Raw genomic sequence first — 20,257 nt, 5'->3', positions numbered from 1 at the left:
CGTGATCGGAGAGTTGTGCCCTAAGGTCATCTCTGTGGCATATTCCGCAAGTGTCACTATGCATAGTGGTCGCAAACTCTTTGGAATTAGTCTCGGAGCCTGTGAGATGTACTTTTGGGCTCCTGCAGTGGTTACAAATGTTGATCCTTCGAGTGCATTTGAGTTTGGAAACGGTAAGTGCTGTGAGACAGAGGATCATGCTGAGTAATACAAGTCTTTTGAAAAAATTACATACTAATTAAAAGCAGCCAGTCGGAAAGGACAAACACTGGGTGGTTGAACTTCTCTGAGCTCCTTGGAGTGCCGGGGCTGCTGGCAGGCTGGGGCAGCGGAGCGGAGGGAGTTTCGGTTTGGGGAGTTGAAGAGTTCAGGAGGTGGGGGTGGTGGCGGCCACCTGGCACTGTCGAAGTACGTACCGCCCCTGAACCTCACACAGGAAAACAATTTTATGTTCTGTTTTGTTCTATGTTGTGTTATGTTCTGTGTATTTTACCACAATTAAATTTCTGAATTTTTTTACTGATGTGATTTTATTGATCTGAATTTTTTTTTTTTAAAGATTTTATTTATTTATTTGACAGAGATCACAAGTAGGCAGAGAGGCAGGCAGAGAGAGAGGGAAACAGACTCCCCGCAGAGCAGAGAGCCCGACGCGGGGCTCGATCCCAGGACCCTGAGATCATGACCTGAGCCGAAGGCAGAGGCTTTAACCCACTGAGCCACCCAGGCGCCCCTGATCTGAATTTTTTATTGATGAGGCCATTTTTCTTGAGTGACTTGTAGAATGGCTCTGAAAACAGGGAAGAGGAGTTACCCAAAGTGTTTGGAGCGGAGATATGGTCAGATAGTGTATAACCTCCGCGGGTTTTCCAGGAAAAAACCACTGGATGGATAAATTAGAGTACATCTCTATTTCCGTCTTTTCACAGATGTGGCTTGTCTTCTAGCACTTTCTAGGGAATCTTACTAGAGTTAAAATTCTCACAGCGGTTTTGAGAGCAGTAGATGGATCGTGTTTGTTTGTTCAGAAGAGTTAAGGGATTTGCCCAGAATTTCTCAACCAGCCTGTGACAGGACGGGCTGTTTCTTTTGGCTGTTGCTTCCTCGTACGGTTAGGAGTGTGTCCCATGGGAGGTATAGCAACGTCCCCCACATCTAAACAGGTACCTCGCTGAATGGATGGTGCACGGTTACCCATCAGAAAACATCTGGGAACTGGACTTGAAGCGTTTCGGAGCCCTCCAGAGCAGCCGCACCTTTCTGCGTCACCGGGTCATGGAAGTCATGCGTGAGTGGAGCTCGGTCCCGGCGGTGCCTTGTTGAAGGTGTCTGCCCTGGGGCCTGCTTGATCATTCTGAGGGGTAGTTGTTTAATAATTGCTGAGTGGGCTTCTGATGTCTGGTTGAGGCATTAGGCCCTGGGTGATATTTACAGAACCTTCTCTTTAGTATATTGTCTTTTATTTACCTCTGGGAATAGGAAAGAATAGGGCTTCCATGTGGATTCCTAGTGTCATGTGCTTTCCACTGCGCCTGCCAAGTTCCCATGCCAGGTGAATGCTCTCGCTCCCTCCTTGATCTTTGAGACCATGATTTGGTTTCCAAGGCAGAGAATTTGCCACATCATTCTCAAAGCTTCAGGCTTCTCTGAGTGATTTTTGTCATTAACTGTTACATGCTAGCAAGATAGGAGACCACTTCTCATGTAAATATAAAACATATGCTTCTGTTCTCCTTGGTCTTCCCTCCAGCTTTGAAGGCCTCTTCGTTTTAACTTGTTACTGTACCTTGTCTCTGATTTATTTTCTAGTAAACCCTCAGAGTCAGCTTTTGTATCAGAAACTGAACCAAATCAGACTGTCATTTCACTGTCCTATACTGAGGAACTATTATTCTGAGAGTTTGCCAAAATATTCCTAAATATTTGGGGCATATTTATACTCACAGCCAAGTTTCTGCACTGGCTCTGAGCACCAGTCTTGATTAACAGTGAATTGTTGATAAAGTATTGGTGGGGGGTCGGGGGCCCATTCACGATGAGGCCTTTGGTTAACCATTAGCATCTATGTGCTCACTTCTGGCCTGTGGCAGGGAACTATCTGTGGGAGACAGAGGGCCTGGCAGCAGTGTGGGTGGCCACTAAGATTCTTTAATTTTAGCAGAGATTTTGGTTAAAATGATGAACTTCCATAAGTCCTGATTTTCCCAGCTGTAGTTTCTTTAGAACCTGTGCAAATTATAATGGAGCTTTAGTTTCTCCTTGATGTGACACTTATGGTGGCCACCTCCGATTCTCACATGACAGGAATCGCAGGCACAATAGAAAGTGGGGAAGCTAAGTAGGACCTTAAATGTGAGAGGGGACTGAAACATCGTCACAAGTTAAGGCAACCAGCGTGGGTCCCTTCTCTGCATCTCTCAGCCTCCTCTGCAGCCCGCTGTCCCTCTTGTGTGGCGTGCCACGAGGTCAGGTTTTCTCTGTGCTAGGACTCGAGCTCACACTCTTGCTGGCTGTTTTCACATCTTGCTGTTGGAGATTAGACACTAGGAGACATGAATTCTGACCTTGGCTTTGTCATGTGACTATGTCACTGGGCCAGGGCTCTGCAACCCGTCCGATATCACAGCCACCAAATCAGAGTATACTCTGTGCCCTTTCACTTCGGTAGCGGGTCAGATGTTAGAAGTGTCTGTAGCAGTTCTGAGGGCTCAGCGACTCTGGCCCCATAAAGAAGCACACGCCATGTGTTCACACGTTGTTGCCTGCTGTGTGCTGTGGTGATGCAGCCTTCCTCTCTGCTGGGGAAATCGGACCTTCCTCCCATCGACTCTGCCTATGGATTCGAACCTGGAGGTGTTCTGCGGCTCACAGCCGTGTAACTGTGAGGGAGGAGCATAGCTTCTGCAGCATTCCTCTTTCTTTTAGAGCCGGCCTGTCGCACTGGGCACTGGTCCCGTTAGGCCCCGTTAGCCCGCAGAGCGTGCTCTTGTGCGTAGAGCAAGTCCTGAACCTCGTGGATGCTGTGTTCTCCGCCCTGTGGTTTGGGCTGGCAGAGACTGTCCTTATCTGTTCTAGCTCTGCTGTACGATCTGAAGGTTCCCCGTTGGGACTTCCAGACCGGGAGGCAGTTACGCACTTCCCCTCTCTATGACCGGCTGGATGCACAAGGAGCCAGGTGGATGGAGAAACATGGATTTGAGAGGCCCAAGTACTTTGTGCCACCGGACAAGGGTAAGAAGGGCAGTTTTCATTTTTGTTCCTTTTTGTCCTAAGGGCCAATAAAACCCATTTAAAATGCATTATAGCTAGAACATGTTCCTAGAGGAATAAACAAAATCTGTCAGGCTCTACTAAGCTCCACGCGTTATAAATCTCCTTTTCTCTTTTTCTCTTGTTGTTTTCTGGTCCACAGACCTCCTGGCGTTGGAGCAGAGCAAGACGTTCTATAAGCCAGACTGGTTTGAAATTGTGGAGTCCGAGGTCAAGTGCTGTAAGGAAGCTGTGTGCGTCATTGACATGTCTTCTTTCACAAAGTTTGAAATAACAGTAAGTGCTTGGGAACCAAAAGAAGAGATTAGGAACCTTTGCATATTCGTTGAATGCCCTGTTTTTCATCTGTCACTTTAAAACTGCTTCTCTAAGAACTCTGGTATATCTTAGTGTTTTAGCTGTATTATAGCATTTCTCTAAATTTTGAGCTGTTTCTGGGTTGTAATCCGCTTGCAGAGGCCCACTTAACATGGGAATCAAGCTAGCTTTCTCCGGAGCTTCTGGCGGTGGAGTGAAACCACAGGCATCGTTGCCGGGGGTGATGGAGGGATTCATCAGTGTCAGCAGTGTCACCCGGCCACAGGCTTTCGTGCTCACGCTCTCTGCTTTGTTCCCTAACCCGGCAGTCCACCGGGGACCAGGCCCTGGAAGTCCTTCAGTACCTCTTCTCCAACGACTTGGACGTGCCTGTGGGCCACATCGTGCACACCGGCATGCTCAACCAGGGCGGGGGCTATGAGAACGACTGCAGTATCGCACGCCTGAGCAAGCGCAGGTGAGGCCCATGTCCCCCACTGCCCCCCACGGCACCCTGACTCCATGCGGGGAGCCGGGCGCCCGGCCCTGGGCTCCAGGAAACCCGCTTATACCCAGGACACAGAGATTTCAGACAGTCCTGGCCTGGTCATTGGCAGTGCAGTACAGACAGAAATCACAGGGAAGGAGAAGAAACCCCCAGATTAATAAAATTCGCCGTGAACAGCGGAGTCACCCTAGGGGCGGAGATGGTCGCTTACCATAGTCGGTCTCATCTGCTGTCTCGGCACCGATGGGAAGCCCAGGTCTTGTTTTGTGCTCACTCGGTAGATCGGGGCTTGGGCACTGCTGGCCCTCTCAGAAAGCCAGGTCTTCTGCGCATGGGTTGCTTTGAAATGAGTTAATCTGCCTGCTTCCTGAGCCGTTCTCAGCTGCCTGGCTTTGATTACTCTCTGTCTCCCTCTCAGTTTCTTCATGATTTCCCCCACCGACCAGCAGGTCCACTGTTGGGCCTGGCTTAAGAAACACATGCCGGAAGACAGCAACCTGCTTCTGGAGGACGTCACCTGGAAATACACCGGTAGGCGGGCCCTCTGGGGTCGGCTGCGCAGGGAAAGGCCAGCCTGTCCAGATATGTCTTCTCCATTTGCCTTCTTTATATTTGACATTCAGAAATGGGGATTGGAGTCAGAGGCGTGCAGGAGGCTCTTTGGGCGCACAGCATCGCTCTCTGACACCCAGGTTTTTGTCAGTTCAGTATGCACTGAGTTGTGTTTCAGTTGTGGTTTGTTTTGTTTGCTGTTGTATCCCTATGGTCAGCATGGAGGAGTGCAGATATTGGTTAAATGAATGGGTAAATCATTTGAATAGTATTTTTTTTTAAAGATTTTATTTATTTATTTGACACAGAGTGAGAGAGGGAACAAAAGCAGGGGAAGTGGAAGAGGGAGAAGCAGGCTTCCTGCTGAGCAGGGATCCCAGCATGGGGCTCGTTCCCAGGACCATGGGATCATGACCTCAGCCAAAGGCAGATGCTTAACAACTGAGCCACCAGGGACCCCAGTAGTAGTTTTTTTTTTTTTTTAAGATTTTATTTATTTATTTGACAGAGATCACAAGTAGGCAGAGAGACAGGCTGGGGGGCGGGGAAGCAGGCTCCCCGCCGAGCAGAGAGCCCAACGTGGGGCTCAATCCCAGGACCCTGGGATCATGACCCGAGCCGAAGGCAGAGGCTTTAACCCGCTGAGCCACCCAGGCGCCCCGTATTTTTTTTTTTTTTTTTTTTTTTTTAAAGATTCTCTGTATCTATCTATTTGACAGGGCGCCTGGGTGGCACAGTCGGTTGGGCATCTGACTTGATTCCATCTCAGGTCATGATCTCAGGGTTGTAAGATCAAGCCCTACGTGAGGCTCATTGTGGAGTCTGCTTGAGATTCTCTCCCTCTGCCCCTCCTCCCCATCGTGTGCTCGCACTCTCTCTAAAAGAGATAAATTTCCCTTTAAAAGATTTATCAGGGGTACGCCTGGGTGGCTCAGTTGGTTAAGCGGCTGCCTTCCGCTCAGGTCATGATCCCAGCGTCCTGGGATCGAGTCCCACATCGGGCTCCTTGCTCAGCAGGGAGCCTGCTTCTCCCTCTGCCTCTGCCTGCTTCTCTGTCTGCCTGTGCTCGCTCACTCTCTCTCCCTCTGTCCCTGACAAATAAATAAAAATAAAATCTTTAAAAAAAAAAAAAAAAGATTTATCAGGGGCACCTGGGTGGCTCAGTCATTAAGCGTCTGCCTTCTGCTCAGGTCATGATCCCAGGGTCCTGGAATCAAGCCCCACATCAGGCTTCCTACTCAGCAAGAAGCCTTCTCCCTCTCCCCCTCCCCCTGCTTGTGCTTCCCTCTCTCACTTTGTCTCTCTCTGTCAAATCAATTTTTTTAAAAAGATTTTATTTGTTTATCAGCAGACTCCATGCTGAGCGCTGAGCTCAACATGGGACCTGATCCCATGACCCTGAGATTGTTACCTGAGATAAAATCAAGAGTCGGATGCTCAACCCACTGCATCACTCAGGTGTCCCAAACGGTATTTTTTAATTTATTGCTGATGTATTATTTTCCTCAGAATTTCCTGTTACCTTTTTTAAGTGAGTGGATAATTTTTGAGGATGACTTAATTTCTTTCTTTTTTTTTTTTTAAGATTTTATTTATTTATTTGACAGAGAAACAGTGAGAGAGGGAGCATAAGCAGGGGGAGCGGGAGAGGGAGAAGCAGGCTTCCCACAGAGCAGGGAGCCCAATGAGGGACTTAGTCCCAGGACCCGGGATCATGACCTGAGCTAAAGGCAGACACTCAGCTGACTGAGCCACGCAGGTGCCCCAAAGATGACTTAATTGTCTCCTCAGCAGTCCTGTGGGGGGGAGCAGCCCCTCCTTCTACCGGCTCATTCTAGGTTTAATGCCTGCCAACCCCCCATTTAACCGACACCCGCCCCTCGTCCCCAGCAGGCCCTCGTTGCCAATTCATAGCAGCTTTTCCTTCTTGCTACCAGACTGGCAGACTGTAGAACCAGAGTTGTTTTCTAGCCCCTGAGGGTGGTTGGTGTGTAGTTCCCACAAGCTGCTGTCACATGATGGACTCCAGGCTGGTTGGGCAGCTCTTCTCAGGGCTGTCTTCCTGGTGCAGATCGGGGATTGGGCTCCTCCCGTCACGTAGCAGCCTGGGAAGAGGGAGGCAGTGGGAACTGTGAGGCAAGTTCACGGCCAGGCCTGGCAGTGGGCGCCTGTCATCAGCCAGGATGTGGTCTCACGATCCCAGTGTCCCTGTAGAGGCAGCTGTGGGTTGTCTCCCAGCGCCCCGGGCAGAGGAAGCAGCTCGCTGGGCGCTGTTGCCAGCAGTCAGTAGCTGCCTTAGCAGGCCTGTCAGGAGGGGTGTGTTTGTCGGAATGGAGGGACTCTCTCTCTGCCCATCCTTGGGTTGCCTAAGCAAAGGGTTGCCGTCGTAGTCTTAATGCCCAGGCCTGGCGGCAAGGGATCAAGTCCAAAACTTTTCTCTTTGGCCCAGCTGTCACCTGGACTGGCATCTCTCGTTCCTTTCCGTTTAGCCCTCAATCTGATCGGTCCTCGAGCTGTGGATGTGCTGTCTGAGCTGTCCTATGCCCCTATGACTCCAGACCACTTCCCAAGTCTGTTTTGCAAGGTGGGTGCTAATAAAGTTTTAGTTGTTAAGTGGGTAGGGAATATTTGTTTTATAGTGATGGCAATTACATGTTCTTACTACAGCACTGATGCCCACAAAGGGCGTTGTGGTTTTCATTAAGCAAACAAAATGACTCAGTAAATTCATTTATTTTTCACCCTGCCAAGTCTCCTTATTCAGTAAGCATTAGGGTATCCTTGGATTTAACTTCTCTGAGAATCAGCCCTATGTATTTATTGCTTTGTGTAGCAGTGGCTTAAATTTTCTAAGTTAGAGCATTATTACACAGATGCCAAAAATGCTGGTTAAGGTCGGGTCCGCATTCTCTGTGCTTCCCCTTCCCCCTTACAGAGTAACTCCTGTCTGTGCGGTATGTCTGGGTGAGCAGCTTCTGTAAGTTCCTTATGTTTGGCAACAGTAGCCATGGATAACTGCGTAAAACAAGTGGGAACTGAATGCTGGTAAGCGAGGTCTAAACGGACCAGTGGTTTGGTGACCTGTAACCAGCAGCCGTGGGACAGTTACTCAGGCTCCTCAGAATTCGGACCCAGGCTGGGACCCAGCTGCTGACAGTGCAGTTTTCCTTTTCCTCCGCGGCAGAATGGAAGCGACGGAAAGCTCAGGCCGTTAGCCTCAGCAGGCGCTTCCCTGCAGGGCCTGCTTCCTGACGAGTGGCCCAGGTGTGTGAGCCGACAGCGCAGCGTGTCCTCTTGGGCCCGCTGGGGAGTAGCTTGCTTCACTGCCGTCTGGGAGCTGGCACTTTCCATGATAGGAAAACAATGGTGCCGGAGGGCTGTTAGGTAACTAAGGCTCCATAAACACATTCTGAGGGTGAGAAGCCCAGCCTCTGACCCGAGTAGCAGGCGCACCACATTCTGTGCTCGTCGGGTGCCCTCTTGTGGGGCAGGTGCCCGGGACTTGGCTGCCAGATCCCCCGGAGAGGACATTGACCCGGTCTTCATCACTCCAGATGCCCCTGACTACAGCACACCCTCAGCAGGGCTTCGTGAAAACAAATGTTTCTTGCTTGTAAAGACTTTGCCTCCACTTCCCAGCGGCAGCGTGGCTGGCCCCCCTGCAGTGGCGACACTCCTGAGAAGAGAGATTGTAGCGACTCCTCTCCATTCCTGGTGACCCCAGTACTTGGAAACAGACCACTTGGAGGATGAATTTTTCATTCACGTGCCCCTTGTAGGATCAGAGGTGCAGAGCTAATGAGAGGGGCTCGCCTCAGGTGTTCGTCGCTCCGCAAGCGCTGGGTGCTCAGGACCTCCGAAGGGCCCGTGCTCACCCGCTTCCTCTGCTTCCACAGGAGATGAGCGTGGGCTACGCGAACGGGATCCGGGTGATGAGCATGACGCACACGGGAGAGCCGGGATTCATGCTTTATATCCCCATAGAGGTGAGCCTCCCGGGGAGGGTGCCGGCTTCCCCACGCCAGCCGGCCACTGGCAGGGCTGGAGAGCGTGTCCCGCTGGGCTTTAGGAATTGAAATAGGCTGCAGTGGAGGGACTTCAACATTTTGAACTAAGGTATTTACTTTTTTGAAGAGGAAATACATTTACAGGGCTTAAAAATCAAAACCTAGGGGCGCCTGGGTGGCTCAGTGGGTTAAAGCCTCTGCCTTCAGCTCAGGTCATGATCCTGGGGTCCTGGGATCGAGCCCCACATCAGGCTCTCTTGCTCAGCAGGGAGCCTGCTTCCCCCTCTCTCTCTGCCTGCCTCTCTGCCTACTTGTGATCTCTGTCAAATAAATAAAATATTTTAAAAAAATAAAAAAAAAAATCAAAACCTATCGGAAGGATTTAGTGCCACCTGAGCAGTTCCCAGCAACCACCACTAGTGACCTCGCTATTAGTTTTTTGTAGGTCATGTCCGAGATTTCTCTGCATATGCAGATAAGTTCAAAGACACCATAACCCTTTTTTAGAAACACAGATGGAAGCATATGGCTGTTCTTAATAATCGTAGAGCTCCTTCTGGGTCAGTACCTAAAGAGAAGAGCTTCCTCTTTATTTTTTAACAGTGGTGAGTCTTCCTTCACATCACATCGTCAAATCATCATTTACGTGATTAGTCTGGGACTGATGGACGTTTGTGGGTGTAGCGCTTTGTAGGCCTTTGCTGTTATAAGCTGCTCTGCGTACCGGTGTCTTCCCGGGCCGTGCACGCCCCAACGCGGCTCTCTCACACGTTGGCTGATAGGTACGGCGTCAGCGCACTCTTCACTTTCTTTGTGAGATGAAGCAACTTTTCAGAACCCATTTCCAAGTAAAAGCTCATCTGTAGGACCTGTGCACTCCTGTCTGCCCCTCCCCCACCCTGTTCTTCTGACCTTATCCTTTCTCTGCCTCTTCCGCTCCTTGCCAGTCCTTGACCCTGCTGCTGCTCCTGCCTCAGGGTCTTTGCACTTGGCTCTTCCCCTCCCTGGTGTGCCCTTCCCCCATCGGGAGGCTCTCAGAGTGCTTCAGGTCGCATTCACATGGCATCTTCTGGATGAGGCCTTAACGGGGCGCAACAGCCACCCCACCCTCTGGTTCTCCCTCTCTGCTTTCCATCTGATAAAATGTATTTTATTTATTTCATTCATCAGATTACCTTTATTTAATGTAAGTTCTCTGAAGGCAGGATTATTTATGTTTTAACTTTTATATCCTAGGCACCTAGAGAAGTATTTGGCACATAGTAAGTGGTTAATAAACGTTGCATGAATGAATGTTCTGGTCATAACCTTTGTGCACTTTTGTAATGATTGGTCTGTTTACCAGTTTTTAAGCATTGTCTGAATCAGTCCTTGCTGTTGAGGTGTATCCCAGTTTGTCTGTTTTTTTTTTTTAAGATTTTATTTAGAGTGTGTGCACAAGGGGGGGGATGGGCAGAGGGAGAGTCTCAGGCAGACTCGGTACTGAGCACAGAGACAGATGCGGGACTTGATCTCAGAACCCAGAGATGGTGACCTGAGCTGAAACCAAGAATTGGAGGCTTTAACCACTGAGCCACCTAGATGCCCCCCAGTTTGTCATTGGTCTTTTCATTTTTTTGCCACACAGGTTTTTAAAAAAAAATATGAGAAATGTTTCATACGTTGCAGAGATTTTTTTGATTTTTATGTAATTGAGTTGATCTTTTGTGCCTTCTGGAGTTTGATGCATAGCGTCAGGATTATAAGATTTTTTTCGGTTTTCCTCTAGTGCTTTTATAGTTGTGTTGCTCTGTTGTATGGGTTTGTGGGGTTTTCAAATATTTCGATGCCCCATCCTTTTGCAGTGTCTCTTGCTATACTTCATGGGATATGGATCAGACTTTTTTTTTCTACATGGATAACCAGTTGATTTGACATTCCGTCCTTACCGGATCCTAAATTCCTCTATGTTTTTGGATTTATTTCTGGACTTCTGTTTTTATTTTTGAACTTCTGTTCCCTTAGTCTATCCATGATCAGGATCACTTACATATTGTAATATTTGGTTGTGCTTATCCTCCTCCATAGCTTGGAAAACTCTGGGAAAAAACATTCATGTTTTCTTATTTCCCCTTGGAAACTATAATTATCTAGTTAAGAACACTGACGGATTTTGGATTATATTACATTTATACATTAGGAAGAACTGACATGACGTGCTCAATCTTAAAAAAGAAAGCCTTTGAGTTTTTATTTAAGTTTTTTTGGTGACCTTTCAGAGGTATTTGAAGTTTTCTTCATATAGATGTTAAAATATTTTGTTGCTATTGTGAATGAGAGGAGTATCTTTGTTCCATTATCTTCTAAGTGATTATTTTTTAAAAAGATTTTATTATTTATTTGAGAGCAGAAGCATGCACGAGTTGGGGGATGGGCAGAGGGAAAGGGAGAAGCTTAGCCAGGAGCCCGAATCGGGTCTCTATCCCAGGACCCTGAGATCATGATCTGAGCTGAAGGCAAATGTTTAACCTTAACTGAGCCACCCAGATGCCCCAAAGTGATAATGAAAGCCATTTTTTTCTTTTATATTTTTTTTTATTTCCTTACTAAATTTTCTTATAGTTGTTTTTTAGTTGAGTCCTTGGAATTTTCAGGGTCCAGTCTTACGTACATAGGGATCCTAGGCATCTCTGTCTTGTTCTTGATGTTAGTTGCATTACCTACAGCCTTAGGCTTTCTTTCCGCTACTGGCTGAAGCATGCATTTGCCAGCCCATGGAGTTTTATGTCCTTGTCCAGACAGATATAATGGTTTTAAGATGAAGGGATTAGTCACAACTTGGGAAGAGTTGATGCAGAGGTAGCTGACTTGTGCCTGTGCAGGCAGGGATCGATTCTCAAGTGCCACATGATCAGTCAGCTTTGCCGCTTGGGTGCCCGTGTCATTAAGTGGCCAAACCTGGTCAAGAGGGGGATGCTCTGTGGCTCCAGTAGCTTCATTAGTTAAGGCCTTGGTTTCTATGTCTGACTATCCTGGGCTGGTCCTGTTTTTATGATTTTCCATGAGTCCAAGAGGTGATTTGTGCCATGCCTGGGTTTTTCTCAAGCTGGCTTTCATCCTCAAGCAGGTTATGCAGTTGACCCTTGAATAACGTGGGGGTCAAGGCACCCCCACCCCGCCCCAGTCAGAGCCCCACATAGAACTTTCAACTCCTCAAAAACATGACCTGCTAATAGCCTGCTGTTGACTGGAAGCCGTACTGATCACCCGAGGAGCGGACGGACACATACTTCGTATGCTCTGTGTACTGTGTGCTGTCCTCTTACAATCTAGGAAGATAGAGAAAAGAAAATGTTATTAGTAAAATCCTAAGGGAAATATATTTACAGCCTAAGGGAAATATATTTACAGCCCCGTACTGTGTGCAAAAGTCCATGTAGAAGCAAAACCCACATGGTTCAAAGCCATGTGAACTCTACTTGTCAACTACATTGGTCTCTTTGAGGGAAATGTATTCCGAAATGTGGTGGCAGATGGCAGGTTCTTGTTTTGCTCACACTGAATCCCCAGCACTTAGAAAATGCGTACGTGCTCGGGACCTGCTTTTCTCATCCAGCCCTAGGTGCCTGCTGAGTTTTTCTTCCCTGGCCTTCCTCTTCAGTATTCAGCTCGAGATTAGAAAGCACTGAACGGAAGGCACCAGGGATGCGGGCCCTTCATTAATGCCATGTCCCTGTCACTGTCCCCTCAGCCTGCCCCCATGCAGGTGTCTGGGCCACAGGCGCCATAGCTCTGTGCAGACTCAGTCGCATGGAGGCTGTCCCCGCGGGTGGCCTGTTCAGCAGCTGCTGCCTCAGCTGGAGGAATGCACCTGGCAGGGGCCCCACCAGGGGAAAGGACTTCCACGCCGAGGAGGAAGCCAGGTGTTTTCCGGTTTTGTCGTGGGCACGTATCATTGGGCAGGTTTGCGCGCACGCAGCCTGGTGGACTGACCAGCCCCGTGGAAGAACCACTGGGCTAAGTTCCACGAGCGTTGGTCCTCTCTCAGGGAAGAGCACACAAGGTGTTTTCCTTGTTTTTTGTTTGTTTTTGTTTTATTTATTTGACAGACAGAGATCACAAGTAGGCAGAGAGGCAGGCAGAGCGGAAGCAGGCCCCCCGCAGAGCAGAGAGCCCGATGCGGGGCTCGATCCCAGGACTCCGAGACTCCGAGACTACGGTGTGAGCTGAAGGCAGAGGCTTAACCCACTGAGTCGCCCCTGCGTCTGTCGCGCACAGCAGGGTCCCTGCCAGGGTCCTCAGGTGGTCTGCTCCCTCCCTAGCTCTCATTTGTCTCCTGCCTGGGAGTCTGTACCTTCTGCCCCCTCCTTCCACTTCCCCTCCTGGCACTCCCCAACTCTCGAACCACAACTCTAGTCTTTCTGTGGGTGTGGGGTTGCGTTTCTTCATTGTTTTGGGTTCCACTTAGTGAGATCGTACAGCGTTTCTCTGATTTCTCGTTTTGGTTTTTGTTTCACAGTTTTTCTAGCAAATAACATCGTCTGTTCTGGGCTTTAGATTCCACACAGCATGTTTAGGTAGGGATAGAGCATTTGCTTCCATTTGGAAAACTTTGTTTGCTTAAGGTATCTGATACTTAAGGTTTCGAGAACCAAGAAAAGAATGCCACGAGAGGCTGGCTGCTATGGGACCACGGGTAGGGCTGTGCTGCCTTCCTGGCTCCTCTGTGACTTGATCTGGGTGTCCGGATGTGCTGTTATCTGTGGAAAAAGTCAGAGACTGTGCAGAGTTGTGATACATTTCCTAGCCCAGGCAGTGCATGAGGGTCACAGGGGAGCCAAGCGGGGTGAGAGAGCAAAGCCCGTGGCAGATGAGTGGGCTGTTGCAGAGGCAGTGATGGGCCTGGCCGTGCCGGGGTGGGGTAAGCATGCGTCTAGGATTGGTACTCGAGGACTGCTCCCTGTTCTAGGCACTGGAGGGAAAGGAAAGATACGGGTACTGCTTTTACGGAGCTTAATGTTGGGGTTGGGGAGACCCTGGCTCATTACCCCTGAGGGGATAGTGCTCTGGTTTGTCAAAGATGAGACATCCTGAGAATTTCATACACCCTCTGCCTTGTCAGAGTCTAGGTGGCCTGCCATCGGCACTGCCAGACACACCCCCATGTCGAATTGATGTGTGAGTTACCTCTCGTCTCCCCCTCTAGTATGCCCTGCACGTGTACAACGAGGTGATGAGTGTTGGGCAGAAATACGGAATCCGGAATGCTGGGTACTATGCACTTCGTAGTCTTCGAATTGAGAAGTTTTTTGCCTTCTGGGGTCAGGATTTAAATACCCTCACCACCCCCCTGGAATGCGGACGAGAATCTCGGGTGAAACTGGAGAAGGTACTGTATCTGCACGGCCCAAGGCCCCCCCAAGCCACCCCCTGCCGCAGGAGTATACGTGGCCTCAGAAAGGAGCGGCTGAGGTGGAAGGCGTCCTGCCTGGTGCTCCTGCAGACGGAGGGCTGTTGGGGAAGTTTCTCCATTTCCATGCCGTGGACCTTTGTACGTGGTACTCCTCTTAGAGTCAGCTACCTCAGTTTTCTTTCCAAAGTAAATAGGAACGTCATTTTTTAAAAAAGTGCTAGGTCAAGAGGATGTTAGTGAAAAGTCTCTTTCCCACGTCTGCCCCCCACCAACCTGCACCCCGAGCTACTGCCTCTCCCTCGGAGCGTGTGCTCCTCTCCCCGCCGCCCCCAGCTGGGCTCCCCGCACTCGCTCCTGCTGCACAAATGAGCTTAGGCCTTCCCTTGCAGTACAGCTCTGTAGTCTTCTCCGTGCACAATTACAGGTAACGGTTTTCTCTCAGACAGAAAAGTAATGAATACTAATTTTGGAAAATAGCAAAGAGTATCAAGAAAATTAACACACACCATTTTATCTGTTCATACCTGCTTAGGTTGCCTCTGCGAACCTACAAGCATTGACTATAGATGTGTGGGCTTTTTGTTGAGATTCTACATATATAAAAACGTAGTTTTTCTAAAATAATTCTAGTGAGTACGTTTGGAGGATTTTTCTTCCTAAATATTTTCTGTGTGGTCTTGTGGTTGAAATCTGAAAAATGCTTGTGTTACAGAAGTTCCCCGAGGAGGTCTTTACTATGGTGAACGCAGTTTTTCATGCAGTGGGAAACCGGGTGGGGGGGTGCCGAGTGCTGCCCCAGGCCAGGGACGCCAGGGGCCCCTTCGCACCCAGCACGGCCGTCCCGTCTCAGCCTTGCCTTCTTTCCTAGGGGATGGACTTCATTGGCCGAGATGCTCTGTTGCAGCAAAAGCAGAACGGGGTGTACAAACGCCTCACCATGTTCATCCTGGACGACCACGACACCGACCTGGACCTCTGGCCATGGTGGGGGGAGCCCATTTACCGCAACGGGCAGTACGCGGGCAAGACCACCAGCAGCGCCTACAGCTACACCCTGGAGCGCCACGTCTGCCTGGGATTCGTACACAATTTTTCCGAGGACACGGGAGAAGAACAGGTGGTGACAGCAGATTTTATTAACCGGGGAGAGTATGAGATTGACATCGCGGGACACCGGTTCCAGGCCAAGGCCAAGCTCTACCCGGTCACCTCACTCTTCACTCACAAGCGCCGAAAGGAGGACGTAGAGCTAAGTGACTTGCACGGGAAGTAATGCTGGCGGCCTCACTTCCCCACCTACCCCACACCCTACCGCAGGGCTCCCCTCCACCTCCCCGTCCTGACCTCTGCCTCCCAGCTCAGCTCCTTGATGCCATTTTAAACTTCACCTGCTTTTAAACCTTTTGCTTTGCAACCTCTTCTCCTTCCACCCTCCCCCTCCCTTCTGCACTTTTCCATCTACCGCTCACTCCGGGCCGTTCCTCCCTCCACTCTTCGCCCCCCCGATTCCCGTGGTGACGAGAAGCGTGTCTAATGGGCAGGACAGGCGCCAGCTCCACCTGTGGAAGTAGGTAACCGGGACAGTCGGATTTCTAATGCTGTCTCACAGCAAGGGAAGCTGGTGGTGTGCAGGCCTCAGGGCCGGAGTTCCGGGAGGCCGACTCTTCTCGGAGCGGTGGCTCGCTGTGTGTGGGGCTCAGCCCTGTGCGAGCACGGGCCGTGCTGCTGGGCCAGGCAGATCCCTCTCCCTTTCCCTGTGCCGTGGGCTGGCCCCTGCTACCTCGAGCAGGAGGACGACCATCTACCTCACCCCCGCGAGGCATCCCGTGGATGCTGTCTGGTCTCTAGTGAACAGCGGCCCTGGCACCTCCCCGAGGTCCCTACCAACCTGGGTGTTAGTGTCAGGCCGGGGCCACTGGCCTCAAATTTTCTCCGTGTCTCGCTCAGCTCTCCAAGAGCGTTTGTCGGCCTGAGTAAACAAGCCAGCGTTGGAAAGGGAAAAACCATGTTGCCTTTTGTGTTGCTTTTCCCAGCTGCAAGGGTCTGATCTCAGAAGGTGCACAGCCCCAAGGCGGTTTCCTGCTGCTAGAATGCTGCTGCTGCTTTCTGCCTCTAAGCTCAGTCTCTCCAAGCGCATTTGACTTAGTCCATCCTCCCTCCCCTGTCCCTTGTGCAGTGGGCCCTCAGCCAGTGAACACTGCGGTCCCTTTGGAACAGGATGGTTGTGCGGTCTTGGTTGAGGAACCAAACCTCGCTGGCCGTGCTGAGTTCGAGAGAGCTGCTGGCCTCCCCAATGTGGCTTCCTCTGGCCCAGAACAGACAGATCCACACAGCGCTGACCACCCCCCATGCCCCCGCCATGGGTCTGCTGAGAGTTCTGAGCGTGGAGAGAGTACATCCTGAGTCTGCTCTCAGCCAGCCAGGGCTCTGAGGCTCCAGCATGGAAAAGGGCCTGGGGCACCGGAAAGGCCCTCCATGCTGTTAGGTAGGGGTCAGCTGGGCCACCTCTGCTGTTACAGATTTTGAACTGTTTTCTTGGTATCTTGGATGCGTTAGCTCTAGTCAGGTCTCTGTACTAAAAAGCCTTTTGTTTTAGAGCAACTTAGAATTCTCAGCTGTGTCTGCTGTGGCATTTCTTGGGCTCTGTTTACTCAATCAGACAGATTCCTTCTAGACACTGCTTGCCATTTCCCCAGCCAGACAACTCCTACTTGATCACTGACTGCTTAAGGAAGTCTTAGTTGATTTATTAAGGGAGTGGTAGTTAGAACTCTGTTCCCTGAGAGATGCTGCCCCTGGGGAGGAAGGAGAAAGGGGCAGCGGTGTTGCCCCACTGGACAGCAGGGGCCCGACGGAGGAAGGAACGTGGCGCTAGGGGCAGCCTATGCTCTGTGCCACACACATCTTTGTAAATGAAAAACTATTTCAGGTTGAATCTAAAAGACATTCTGGCTTTATTACTTATATCTTAGCTATAATTGGCAAGATGTTAATTTTCCGGGTCATCCCTTTTTATTGAGGACCCTGACACACACACTTCGCTTCTGACACTTGAACACTCGCCCTTGAAATCTTTGGTTAAGTCAGACTTCAGTCTGAATTCGGTCGTTTCCCTCTTCGCTCGTATCTGTGAGGGGGATGACTCTTCCCTGCCTCCCCGCACACCTGACAGAACGTCCGTTCCGCGGCGGTCAGGCCCCGTGCGTTACCGCGGATGACCACTCACCTCTCCCTGGAGATCCCAGGGATCCGGACTGCTGTGAACGGTTAGCGGGACTTTGTGTTCAGACACGCGGTCTTTTCTCGGAAAGGATCCACTGTCCCCTCTTGTGCTGTCTTGATCTTGTGCTCTCTTGAGGGAGGGCCTCTGCGCTCTTCTCTTTGAAGCTACAAACACAAAGCATAGCGGCCTCAAGCAGATGAAAACTCAGGGCTGCGGGTCCCTGCGGCCCCTCTCCTCCCCTGAAATACCTGCTAAGCCCCCACTTACTGGCACCATGTGTAAATCCTGGTTCCCGGCCCTACCACGGTCACTTGTCTTCTGTGGAAGCTTGCAGCAGAGAGACTCCCTGTGCATACCAGAGCGCTCTAATTTGGAAAACTTAAGAGCAAGGGACAAGAACTACCTGCTGTCCTCTAACCTGTGTCGGAGCCACAGAGCACCGCACAGGGGACCTGCTCCAGGAGCGAGAACCAAACAATCCCCCTACGTTTCTAGTGCTCTGCTGGGGGCAGGGGTCCCTCCCTGTGCCCCCGAATACAGGAGCTGCCCTTCAGAACGGGCACAGAGACCACTAGGCTCAGTGATTAACCTCAGTTACCCCATTTCTGCAGGAGGAGAAGCCTGGGGACTTGGCTTCTCACCAGGAGATCTGGTGTCCGTGGATTCTACCTTGTACAGACCAACAGCTTTACCTCTTTCCCCTCTGAGGCAGTGAAACAAGTGAAAAATAACTCCTTCCTCCACTACCAGCCTCTGAACGTATTTGCAGTGTTAACCCCCCGCCCCATGCGGCAGGACTGAAGCTTTCTGGAAGCGGCTGACCCTCACTGGAGAGCTGACCCCTCACCTTGCTTTCTGGCTCGGTTCATCCTCTGCCTGATGGACACATGTGCCGGCATCTGCGTCTCTGCCCTCCGCTGAGAACCTGAGGGGGATAAAAGGGAATCTTCTATCATCTGTCGTCCTAATTCTGACTCCAGAAGGCTGCGTCCTGGCTGACTTCCAGGGTTAGCTCCCGGGTTCGGGTTCGGCCTGCTGTCTCGCTGTAGCTGCCCGACCACTGGAAGCAGCAAAGGGCCCCTCTGGTATCTGAGGTGGAGGTGTGAGCACCTTGCTTAGTACTGGAGAACTTTCCTACTGTTTCCATTTCCTTTGGCACACTCCCCCTCCCCGCACCCACATCCCTCCCCAAATCTTCTATCAGAACGACAAAGGGAACATTTTCACAAGTCAAGAACTATCACTTGCAAGCGCATGGGTTCGGAGCAGCACAGCAGAGGGCAGAAACGGTAGCTGACCCGGGAGTCTTCAGGCGCTAACCGTGTCTTGCAGTGATCCCTGAGCGAGCCCCGGGCTCTGCCTGGCAACGCTTCCCTGGCAGCCCCCCTCGGCCTCCTCCACTTCAAGGTGCTGAGTTGTAAGGCTCCCCCCTCATCCGCACACGGCTGCCTCTGCAGCCCCTCATCACTACAAATGCACTATTTTTCAAGAGAACTGAATATTTTTGTATGTCTTTGCCTTCTCTTTGTTCATTAAACACCAGAGTTATTCATTGTATAATGTGATTCTTGACTTCTCCAAGCAGAGAATCTGCATCCCTTGAAGAATTACACATTTCTTCCTGGGCTTTCTCCTCATATCTAGAGGTACCTATTTTTACCCTTCACAAACCTTTTCTGCCTTCTCGGTTTTCTGTCCCTCAAGGACAGAAATTACAAGAGGGTGGGAAGGATATTTTTAGCATCAGTTTCAAAAGATCTATGCCAGGATTTCCTTTGCACACCAAGAACTGGAGCTGGGAGCACCTCTTTTCAAGTCCAGTTCTCGTGCCTTATGCCAGGATGTCCCACGGTGGGTGTAGGATGAAAAGAAACTTCATTTCAGTCTGAGGGTTCCCAGGCACCCCGCCATCACCTCCCTTTCCCAGAGCAGACAGGTGAGGGGGAGAAAGCTTCTGCAGCTTCTTTCACTGAGGGGGTTTCTAGCAGCACAGTTAATGCTTCACTCTCGAGCCTCCTCTTGGGATCCAGGAAATGCCATTGTAATTATCGTTCAGGCTGTAACTCCTTATTTACGACTCTTAAGTGTGCAGTTTGCTTAGCCCCTTTCGGTCCCTCTGCAGTGTCAGCTTCTGGTGCTGAAGACATCTGAGGCACTTTAGGGGATGGGACTTTTTCTTAAGAACTCTGGTGACTTTAGGTACCCGGGGTGAACTTCTGCCTCCATGAATGTGGTATTAACATTGTGCACTGTGTTTCTATCAAGCCAGATTCCAATTCAGATTTCCTTTTCATGTTACTGAATTTGTAAATGAATAAACAGACATTTTAATTACTCTGGCTGTGTCCACTTGTGAAATGTTCATCTCTAGTAACTCAATAAATGTATTTGCCATCGCCAAGAGGTAAACCCTTTCCATAAAACCATTTACACTGATACCAAAGAGGAAGAAAACCACATGGAAACCAAGGGTAAGCTAGAGGCATCGTGAAACCTCCACACAGGGGTGGCAGCCTGGGGAGAGCCTCTGGTTACTGTCCCGAGGTTCCGATCTCTGTTGAAGGATCTGACCTCCCCTTCTGCCTACTGATTACACAGTAAGAACCTGACACTTGACATATCACCCATCACCTGAGGGCCCACACTGGTGTGCAAAACAGACTGTCTGTGCTTGCTCACATAGTAGGAAGAGAAGAAAACAGAGACCCACCCACATCTTTCACTATATGACCTAAAAATTCAGTCACTGGACTTTACTTACCCAGCGGTTTTTTGAGCAACTACATCTGTGAATCCGTAGATTGGCTAATGGGTCTATAACAATCTCATCGTGTCTTCCAAACCTACTTGTTAAATTTCCAGATAACTGAACGGTAGCATTCAGTACAAAGGTACATCCCACACTCTCCCAGACTAATGCCAAAGGAAGGGTTCACGAAACACTGTGCGCAGTGACACTTCCGGAATATGCCACAGAGATGACCTTAGGGCACAACTCTCCGATCACG

The 20,257-nt window shown here is 50.2% G+C and overlaps 1 protein-coding gene across 1 annotated transcript; it reads left to right on the top strand.

The window, feature by feature from the left end:
• Positions 1-1,132: 1,132 nt before the first annotated feature.
• PDPR (pyruvate dehydrogenase phosphatase regulatory subunit) lies at positions 1,133-15,359 on the top strand. The gene is made up of 9 exons (XM_032850838.1): positions 1,133-1,288; positions 3,076-3,231; positions 3,413-3,546; positions 3,897-4,045; positions 4,494-4,606; positions 7,117-7,211; positions 8,524-8,613; positions 13,820-14,002; positions 14,895-15,359. Exons 1-9 carry the CDS (start codon positions 1,180-1,182, stop codon positions 15,297-15,299), a joined length of 1,434 nt encoding a protein of 477 aa, XP_032706729.1. The 5' UTR covers positions 1,133-1,179; the 3' UTR covers positions 15,300-15,359.
• Positions 15,360-20,257: the final 4,898 nt, after the last annotated feature.

Source organism: Lontra canadensis, unplaced genomic scaffold, assembly GCF_010015895.1.
Source record: "Lontra canadensis isolate GAN:19392208 unplaced genomic scaffold, GSC_riverotter_1.0 scaffold1000, whole genome shotgun sequence".
NCBI classification, from domain to species: Eukaryota; Metazoa; Chordata; class Mammalia; order Carnivora; family Mustelidae; genus Lontra; species Lontra canadensis.
The sequence above is the reverse complement of the archived record's forward strand: the minus strand, read 5'-3'. Positions and strand labels throughout refer to the sequence as shown.